The sequence below is a fragment of the Chenopodium quinoa genome, unplaced genomic scaffold (genome assembly GCF_001683475.1).
Source record: "Chenopodium quinoa cultivar QQ74 unplaced genomic scaffold, ASM168347v1, whole genome shotgun sequence".
Taxonomy (NCBI): domain Eukaryota; kingdom Viridiplantae; phylum Streptophyta; class Magnoliopsida; order Caryophyllales; family Amaranthaceae; genus Chenopodium; species Chenopodium quinoa.
The window spans coordinates 2,672,983-2,683,983 of NW_018744311.1; the positions used below are offsets into that span (position 1 = coordinate 2,672,983).

Here is an 11,001-nt window from a genome sequence, read left to right on the forward strand (position 1 = left end):
CAGGTTACATTAGGGCCGGGTGAACAATAGGTCGGGTTTAATTTAGGTAATCACGGGTTAAAACGGGTTACGGTGATTCTCGGGTTCAAGTCGAGTTCGGTTCAAGTCAATAATTTGCGAGTTAGAATCAGGTCGAGTCAATCTCGGGTTTGATTCGAGTTCGGTTCAAGTCAATAATTTGCGGATTATAATCAGGTCGGGTCATTTTCAAGTCGAGTCATTATCGAGTTCAAGTCGGGTTCGGTTCAAGTCAATAATTTGCGGGTTATAATCAGGTTGGGTCATTTCCAAGTCGGGTCATTCTCGAATTCAAGTCGGGTTATGTTCAAGTCAATAATTTGCAAGTTACAATCAAGTCAGGTCATTTCCAAGTCAGGTCATATTCAGGTTCAACTAACTATATATAGATAATTATCATTTTTATCAAGCTAATTATTTCCTTTTACTATAATATCTATGGCAATATACTAGGGAACTATAGTCTATAATTTAGGAAGATAATTATCTCCTTTGACCATACAACAAATATATACTACATTTAACTCTTAAATTTGAGGATGATGCTCCTTTCTTTTACTGGCCTGGACCGACTTGGTCTCCCATGACAAAATGCTTTGACCAACAATAATAAGGTGGACTAAATTGCATTTAAGGTGATTTGAAATCGGGTCAGGAACAATTTGGGTTGAATTTAGATCGGGTCAATAACAAGTCGTGTTAATTTCAAGTCGGGTTAGTAACATATCGGGTTGAATATTTTGGTTGGGTAAGTAATAGGTATGGTAAAATTCGGGTCAGTTCAATAACAAGTCGGGTTGAATTTGGGTCAAGTCAATAACAAGTCGGGTTGATTTTCGGTCGGGTTTAATTTGTAACAGGTTGGGTTAAATTTGGGTCGGGTTAGGAACGGGTCGGGTTGAATTCAGGTCAGGTTAGCAACAAGTCGGGTTAAATACGGGTTTTGACGGGTTAAAACGATTTTGGGTCAATTTCGCTTCAAGCCGGGTTCGGTGCAAGTTAATTAAATTGGCCGTTGTAAACTTGTAAATTGGTGCAAGTTGTAAACCGGTAAATTGGCAGTTTAAAAGCAAATTGAATGGTTCCACACACCCAATTGGACTCCCAGAGGGTATTAGTGACCATGGTAAACATTTTGGAAATTTTTATTTGCGAGCGAAAAAAAAATAAAAAAATCTCAAAATTGAAGGCTAATATCCACGTTTTTTGAGAAATTTTGGAGGTTTCGGGGCTCAATGTAGAAAAGTATTAATATTTTAGGGGATACACTCGGGGTCATATAATGCCGTTTGAAACCATATATGATCATTATATGTTGTCATAAATGTTCGTAGTAGGCTTGAGTTAATGAAATCCGTACAAGTTGTAAACCGGGTAATTAAATTGGTCGTTTAAAGGCAAATTGGGCGGTTACACCAACCCAATTGGACTTACGGAGGATATTAGGGACCATGGTAAAATTTCGGCAATTTTTATTTTCGGGCGAAAAAAAGTCAAAAAATTCCAAAATTGAAGACAAATATCTACGCTTTTTGAGAAATTTTGGAGGTTTCGGGGCTCGGTGTCGAAAAGTCTTGAGATTCTAAGGAATACATATCGGGGTCATTTAATGCCGTTTGGAACCATATATAATCATTATTTGTTGTCATAAATGTTCGTGGTAGGGTTGAGTTAATGAAATCGGTGCAAGTTGAAAACCGGTAAATTGGCGTTTAAAGACAAATTGGATGGTTCCACCCACCCAATGGGACTCTCGGACGGTATTAGGGACTATGGTAAACATTTCGACAATTTTTATTTTCGGGCGAAAAAAAAAGTCAAAAATTTCAAAATTGAAGGCTAATATCCATACTTTTTGAGAAAATTTGGAGGATTCGAGGCTCGGTGTCGAAAAGTCTTGAAATTCTAAGGAATACATCTCGGGGTCATTTAATACCGTTTGGAACCATATATTAGGGCTTAGCAAAACTACCGGAAAAACCGGAAGCCCAAAAAAACCCGATCCGTAACCGTTCCAAAAATTAGGGTACCCTATCCGATAACCATACGGTTCGGTACCCGTTCCGATAATATATTATCGGGTATGGTTATTGGGTATTATTTTAAAATTAACGGTTACCCGATCTGATCTGATAAGCATATTTTTACTTTTTTTCCTACATAAATCTATATTTTAAAAATCTAAACTCTTACTTTACTTCATAATTACCTTATTATACCGATGATTAGTAATATTATATTATTAATAATTTAGTCAAAATCATATGATATAGTTGTTAATTAATGGAAAATTATATCATAATAATTAAGTTTAATTATCATTATTGGATATCTTATTGGGCACCCGATAACCGATCCGAAAATCCAAGTATCCGAAGTCTGAGTACCCGAACTTATCAATTCGGGTTATGGATATCACTTTAAGGGATTTTGGTTATCGGGTACTTGAACTACCCGTCCCATGCTCACCCCTTCCATATATGATCATTATATGTTATCATAAATGTTCGTGTTAGGATTGAGTTAATGAAATCGGTGCATTGATAAATCGGTAAATTGGCCATTTAGACGCAAATTGGATGATCGACCCACCCAATTGGAATCCCGGAGCATATTAGTGACCATGGTAAACATTTCGGAAATTTTTATTTTCGGGCGAAAAAAAGTAAAAAAAATTACAAAATTAAAGACTAATACCAACAATTTTTGAGAAATTTTAAACCTTTCGAGGCCTGGTGTCGAAAAGTCTTGAAATTTTAGGGGATACATCTCGGGGTCATATAATGTTTTTTGGAACCATATATGATCATTATTTGTTGTCATAAATGTTCGTGGTAGGCTTGAGTTAATGTAATCGATGTAAGTTGTAAACCAGTAAATCGACCGTTTAAAGGCGAATTGGATGGTTCCACCCACCCAGTAGGACTCCTAGAGGGTATTAGGGACCATGGTAAAAATTTCGGCAATTTTTATTTCCGGAAAAAAAAAAGTCAAAAAATTCCAAAATTGAAGGCTAATATCCACACTTTTTGAGAAATTTTGGAGGTTTCAGGACCCGGTGCCGAAAAGTTTTGAAATTGTAGGGGATATATCCTAGGGACATATAATGCCGTTTAGAACCATACATGATCATTATTTGTTGTTATAAATGTTCGTGGTAGGCTTGAGTTAATGAAATCGGTGCAAGTTGTAAACCGAAAAATTGGTCGTTTAATGGCAAATTGGATGGTTCCACCCACCCAATTGGAATCCCAGAGGGTATTAAGGACTATGGTAAATATTTTGGAAATTTTTATTTACAGGCAAAAAAAATTAAAAAAAATTTAAAAATTGAAGGCTAATACACGCTTTTTGAGAAATTCTGGAGGTTTTGGGGACCGTTGTCGAAAAGCCTTAAAATTTTAGGGGATATATCTCGGGGTCATATAATTCCGTTTGAAACCGTATATGATCATTATATGTTGTCATAAATGTTCATGGTAGGTTTGAATTAATGAAATCGGTGCAATTTGTAAATCGGTAAATTGGTCGTTGAAAGGAAAATTGGATGGTTCCACCTACGAGATGAGAAATCTGGAGTATTCGGGGGCCGGTGTCTAAAAGTCTAAAAATTCTAGGGAATACTTTTCGGGGTCATATAATGTCGTTTGAAACAATATATAATCATTATTTTTTGTCATAAACGTTCGTGGTAGACTTGAATTAATGAAATCGGCACAAGTTGTAAACCGGTATATTGGTCTTTTAAAGGCAAATTGGATGGTTTTACCCACCCAATTGGACTCTTTTGGGGTATTAGGGACCATGGTAAACATTTCGGTAATTTTAAATTCCGTGCGAAAAAAATCGCAAAAATTCCAATATTGAAGGCTAATATCCATACTTTTTTTAGAAATTTCGAAAGTTTCGAGCCCCGGTGTCGAAAAGAAATGGAATTTTAGGGGATACATCTTGGGGTCATAAAATGCCGTTTGAAACCATAAATGATCATTGTATGTTGTCATAGATGTTCGTGGTTGTCTTGAGTTAATGAAATCGGTGCAAATTGTAAACCGGTAAATTGGTCGATTAAAGGCAAATTATATGGGTTCCACCTACCCAATTGGAATCTCGAAGGGTATTAGGGATCACGATAACATGTCGTCAATTTTTATTTTCGGGCGAAAAAAAGGCAAAAAATTCAAATATTGAAAGCTAATATCTACGCTTTTGAGAAATTTTGTAGGTTTCGGGGCCCGGTGTCAAAATTGTTTGAGAATTTAGGAGAAACGTCTCGGGGTCATATAATGTCGTTTGAAACCATATATGATCATTATATGTTGTCATAAATGTTCGTGGTGTGCTTGAATTAATGAAATCGGTGCAAGTTGTAAATCGGTAATATAAATTGGCCATTTAAAAGCAAATTGGATGGTTCCACCCACCCAATTGGACTTTCAAGAGGGTATTAGAGACCATGGTAAACTTTTCGGAAATTTTTATTTATGGGCAAAAAAATTTTAAAAATTCCAAAATTAAGGCTAATATTCACGTTTTTTGAGAAATTTTAGAGGTTTAAGGGCCCGATGTCGAAAAGGTTTGAGATTTTAGGGGATACGTCTCAGATTCATATAATGCCGTTTGGAACAATATATGATCATTATATGTTGTCATAAATCGTGGTAGGCTTGAATTAATGAAATCGGTGCAAGTAGTAAATCGGTAAATTGGCCGTTTAAAGGAAAATTGGATAGTTCCACCCATCACAATTGGCCTACCGAAGGGTATTAGGGACCATGGTAAGTATTCGACAATTTTTATTTACGGGCGAAAAAAAAGTCAAAAAATTCCAAAGTTAAAGTCTAAGATCCATACTTGTTGAAAATTTTTGGAGATTTCGAGGCCCGGTGTCGAAAAGTCTTGAAATTTTAGGACTACATATAAGGGTCATATAAAGCCGTTTGGAACCATATATGACCATTATATGTTGTCATAAATGTTCATAGTAAGCTTGAGTTAATGAAATCGGTGCAAGTTGTAAACCGGTAAATAGGTCGTTTAAAGGAAAATAGGATGGTTCCACTCACACAATTGGACTCCCAGAGAATATTAGGGAACATGGTTAACATTTCGGATATTTTTATTTTCTGGCGAAAAAAAGTTAAAAAATTCAAAAATTGAAGGCTAATATCCACGTTTTTTGAGAAATTTTGGAGGTTTCGGATTACCGTTGTCGAAAATCCTTAAGATTTTAGGGGATACATCTCAGGGTCATATAATACCGTTTGGAACCATATATGATCATTATATGTTGTCATAAATGTTCGTGGTAGGCTTGAGTTAATGAAATCGGTGCAAGTTGTAAATCGGTATATTGGTCTTTTAAAGACAAATTGGATGGTTCCACCTACCTAATTGAACTCCGAGAGGGTATTATGGACCATAGTTAACATTTTGACAATTTTTATTTCCGGTCGAAAAAAAGTCAAAAAATTAAAAAATTTGAAGGCGAATTATCCACGCTTTTTGAGAAATTTGAAGTCTTCCGGGCCCGGTGTCTAAAAGTCTTGAAATGCTAGGGAATACATTTCGGGGTCATATAATGTTGTTTAGAAATATATATAATCATTATTTGTTGTCATAAATGTTCGTGGTAGGCTTAAGTTAATGAAATCGGTGCAAGTTGTAAACCGGAAAATTGGTCGTTTGAAAACAAAACCCATCCAATTGGACTTTGGGGGGTATTAGTAACCATGGTAAACATTTCGGAAATTTTTATTTCCGTGCGAAGAAAAATGTCAAAAAATTTCGAAATTGAAGGCTGATATCCATGCTTTTTAAAAAATTTCGAAAAAATCTCAATGATTTTCAATACCGGGCCTCGAAACCTCCAAAATTTCTCAAAAAGCGTGGATATTAGCCTTAAATTTTGGAAATTTTTTTGACTTTTTTCGCCTGTAAATAAAAATTGCCGAAATTTTTACCATGGTCCCTAATACAATTCGGGAGTCCAATTAGGTGGGTGGAACCATCCAATTTGCCTTTAAATTGCGAATTTATCGGTTTACAACTTACATCGATTTCATTAACTCAAGCCTACCACGAACATTTATAACAACATATAATGATCATGTATGGTTTAAAACAATATTATATGACCCTAAGATGTATCCCCTAAAATCTCAAAGTTTTTCGACACCGGGCCCTGAAACCTAAAAAATTTCTTAAAATGCGTAGATATTAGCCTTCAATTTTGGAATTTTTTTAACTTTTTTTCGCCTGAAAATAAAAATTGCCCAAATATTTACCATGGTCCCTAATACCCTCTGGTACTCCAATTGGGTGGGTGGAACCACTAATTTGCATCTAAACGACCAATTTATCCGTATACAACTTGCACCGATTTCATTAATTGAAGCCTACCACGAACACTTATGACAACAAATAATGATCATAAATGGTTTCTAGCGACATTATACGACCCCGAGATATATTCTCTAAAATCTCAAGTCTTTTTCGACACGGGGTTCGAAACCTCCAAGATTTCTCAAAAAAACGTGGATATTAGCCTTCAATTTTGAAATTTTTTGACTTTTTTTTGCCCGTAAATAAAAATTTCCAAAATGTTTACCATGATCCCTAATACCCTCCGGGATCCAATTGGGTTGGTGGAACCATCCAATTTGCCTTTAAACGGCCAATTTAATTACCGGTTTACAACTTCACCGATTTCATTGACTCAAGCCTACCACGAAGATTTATGACAAAAAATAATGATCATAAATGCTTTCTAACGACATTATATGAACACAAGATATATTCCCTAAAATCTCAAGTCTTTTGGACGACACCGGATCCTAAAACATAAAACTTTCTCAAAAAACGTGGATATTAACCTTCAATTTTGGAATTTTTTTTGACTTTTTTTTAATCGTAAATAAAAATTGTCGAAATGTTTGCCATGTATCTTAATACCCTCCGGGAGTCCAATTATATGGGTGGAACCATCCAATTTGCCTTTAAACGACCAATTTACCGGTTTACAACTTGCACCGATTTAATTAACTCAAGCCTACCACGAACATTTATGACAACATATAATGATCATATATGGTTCCAAACAGCATTATATGACCCCGAGATGTATCCCCTAAAATCTCAAATCTTTTCGTCACTGGGCCCCGAAACTTCAAAAATTTCTTAAAAAGCCTTCAATTTTGGAATTTTTTGACTTTTTTTTTCGCCCAAAAATAAAAAGTGCCAAAATGTTTACCATGGTTCCAAATACCCTCCTATAGTCTAATTAGGTGGGTGGAACCATCCAATTTTTATTTAAATGGCCAATTTACCGGTTTACAACTTGCACTTATTTCATTAACTCAAGCCTACCAAGAACATTTTTGACAACATATAATGGCCATTAATGGTTTCAAACGTCATTATATGACCCCGAGATGTATCTAATAAATCTCATTTCTTTTCGACACCTGGCCCCGAAATTTTCGAAATTTCTCAAAAAGCGTGGTTATTAGCCTTCAATTTAAGAATTTTTTTTGACTTTTTTCGCCCAGAAATAAAAAAAATGCCGAAATGTTTACCATGGTCCCCAATACCCTCTGGGGGTCCAATTGGGTGGGAGGAACCATCTAATTTGCCTTTAAACGAGTTTAAAACTTACATCGATTTCATTAACTCAAGCCTACAACGAACATTTATAACAATAAAAAATGATCACATATGGTTATGACCTCAAATGTATTCCCTAGAATTTCGAGACTTTTAGACATCTGGTTCCGAAAACTTTAAAATTTCCCAAAAAGCGTGGATATTGCCTTCAATTTTTGAATTCTTTGACTTTTTTCGCTCGTAAATAAAAATTGTCGAAATATTTATCATGGTCCCAAATACCCTCAGGGAGTCCAATTGTGTGGGTGGAACCCTCCAATTTGCCTTTAAACAACCTATTTTCCGGTTTACGACTTGCACCAATTTCATTAACTCAAGCATACCACAAACATTTATGACAACATATAATGATCATATATGGTTCCAAACAGCATTATATGACCCCTAGATTTAATCTTAAAATTTCAAGGCTTTTCGACACCGGGTCTCGAAATCTCCAAAATTTCACAATCATGGATCTTAGACTTTAATTTTGGAATTTTTTGACTTTATTTTTTCATCTGGAAATAAAAATTTCCGAAATGTTTACCATGGTCCCTAATAGTAGTAATACCCTTCGGGAGGCATTACTGTGGTTTTCTTTTTTTGGTTTTTGTTTTATAAAAGTATATGATATATGTCACATAAAATGTATCAAAAATTATTTGAACTTATTAAAATCATAATAATTTTGAAAACTGACAACAAAAAAGTAAAAACACCTTTTTCTTGTTTTCTGTTTTTGGTTTTTAGTTTTCTAAAAAACAGGAAACTGATAACAAAAAATCATGTCAAACAAGCTCTTATGTTTCAATTTTAATTTTTTTTTACACAATTTTCCTCGTACATACATATTTTCTATGCAACTATTCCCAATGCAAGTATTCATACATTCACCTACTAGGCTACTATCAAAACAATTTTTATTTTCAAAGTTATATTTAATTTAAATGTGAAATGGAATACTTTGACCTAATATTTATTTATTTATTTATTTTTTTGAAACCACTTTGACCTAATATCATTCCAAGTTAATCTCCTCTCATAACAATACATTTTTTTTTTCCTGTGTCACTTCACTATTTCACTTTTATTATTTAGAAAATAAAAGCAAAACAATATACTTGTATATCATATTTATCTAATAGAAAAACTTGAATTTTCCCTTCAAAACTCATTCCTGCGAAAAAGTAAATGCTTACTTTGAAACTCAAAAGAAAAACAGTTTTCATTTTCGGAGTTGATTCTTCAAACGACTGGTATTACAAACAGTACAAGTGAGAGAAATGGAAGAAAGCGATCATAACAACAGCAAGAAAACGATAAAAGTTGTTGAAGAAAGATATCTTCCAGATGAAATCATAATTCAGCACATCCTTCCCTTGCTTCCCCTCAAACAGTTAATCCGATGTAAGCTAATTTCAAAGCAATGGGATTGTAATGTCAATTTCTTCCATGATTATATCAAACCATCTTTATATAGTCGCCCTTTTACCCCAATTGAATCCCTCTTTATTCAATCTGGTAGTAGATTTTACATTTACAATTGCAATAATCATGATCATGCTGATGTTGATGTCGAATATATTCGTACTAGTGAATATAAATTGGTTGAATTAAATGCTGAATTTGATGTTGGTAAGAGGGAAAATATTGGATTAGTTGGATCATGTAATGGGTTGGTTTGTTTTGGTGAAATTTATGGAAAATATTTCATTTTATGGAACCCTGCTATTAATCAATTTTACAAGTATTTTTTGTTTGCCAAACATCAATTTCATAAATATTACTTGGAATATTTGGAGCAAGATTCTAAAGAAATTTATTGGGGTTTTGGTTATGTATCCTCTATTGATGATTATAAGGTGGTTAGAATCTCTCAGTTTCGATTTCAAGGCAAGGTCGATTCAGTTCATGTGTTCTCATTAAGGACTAACAGTTGGAATAGGATTGAATTTGGTGTTGGTGAATGTAAATTAGTGGGTCGATCAAAGTTGGTTAATGAGACTTTGTATTGGAGAAAGGAGAACGATAATGTTGATGGGAATGTGGAAATTGTTTCCTTTGATTTGGGTCTTGAGACTTTTGCTATGTTACCTGATTTGGCTATTCGTGCACCCGGGCCGGGAATGCTGTCTTGTGTGTAATGGGAGGGTGCTTATCCGTATGTGTTCGTAATTCTGATACTGAATTGGTGATACACATTGTGAAACAATTAGGAAGAGTGGTTAAGGTTTGTTATTCTGATTTGGACAAGACCGTGAATAGTTTCAATGATTTGATCGGATTGACAAAGGTTGGGAAGATACTTGTAGTTTATCCTGGTTGTTTTGTGCCATGCTTAATTGTTACAAGTTCAAAGAAATCAATTGTTACATTTAAAGCTAATGCAAGACATCGGAGCAATTATATGGACAGTTATGTTCCGAGTCTGGTTTCACCTCTTCCACCAGTGGAATTGCCTAATGCATTAGGACAGGTACCCTCCATGACCTTTCCTTATATTTGTTCAGTATGATCTGCTTCTTTTACTTCATTTTCTTGTTGTAGTTCATGACTTTTTGGGTATGGTGCCAAATCTTTGTTGTTGCAAACATTACAGCTTAACAATTGCAGGGTTTGGATCGAGTTGATTTAGCTTTACTGCTTAGAGTGTTTCTAACAGCAGGTTAATTTTATTTGGTGAGGCAGGTTGCGTAGTCCATTTTGACAGAAGACATTCGGCTGCTGTGGCGGTATTTGTGCAGAAGTGAAGCTCTATGATGCCACTGACCTCTGTATTGGACTGAAACAAACTCTTTGCTGATGTGAATTGTTAGTGGTTTTGCTAGGAACTATTTCTATCAACCTCTGCTTTGAGCTCTGCAACGTTATGTTTATATCAATGATTCATGGAGTATTGGTGTGAGTTGTATGAATTAAGATTAATTGCATGAAAAAGCATATAAATAGTACTGTACGTCCTCTATCCTTTTATTGTTTGGCTAAAACCACTGAATGAAGTTGATAAGATAAAATTTAGTAGGACCAAATGTGATGAATGTGAGATCAAAGCGACATACTCTTTGGATCACTTATAATGTAAGTCTAAATAAACAAGCCAAAAAAATTTTAAGTTAGTAGGGGGACTGGGAATATCACGAGTATGGTAAAAATTCATCGTTTTGACTAATATATTTGCCAATGCTCGGCTTTTATGTGCATTTACTAATATCGAAATATATAAAGTATGTAGATAGTGAAAATGTCAAAGCCATGTATTTCGTACTTATATGTAAAGATTAAAGAACATCATCTACAATCTTTAACAATGTAATCTGAAATCATACAAGTACTCGT

At 34.6% G+C, this 11,001-nt stretch overlaps 1 protein-coding gene across 1 annotated transcript; it reads left to right on the top strand.

Annotated features, from left to right (window-relative positions):
• Positions 1-8,948: 8,948 nt before the first annotated feature.
• On the top strand, positions 8,949-9,809 carry LOC110696186 (F-box/kelch-repeat protein At3g23880-like). The gene has a single exon (XM_021873473.1). The coding sequence runs from the start codon at positions 8,949-8,951 to the stop codon at positions 9,807-9,809; it is 861 nt and encodes a 286-aa protein (XP_021729165.1).
• Positions 9,810-11,001: the final 1,192 nt, after the last annotated feature.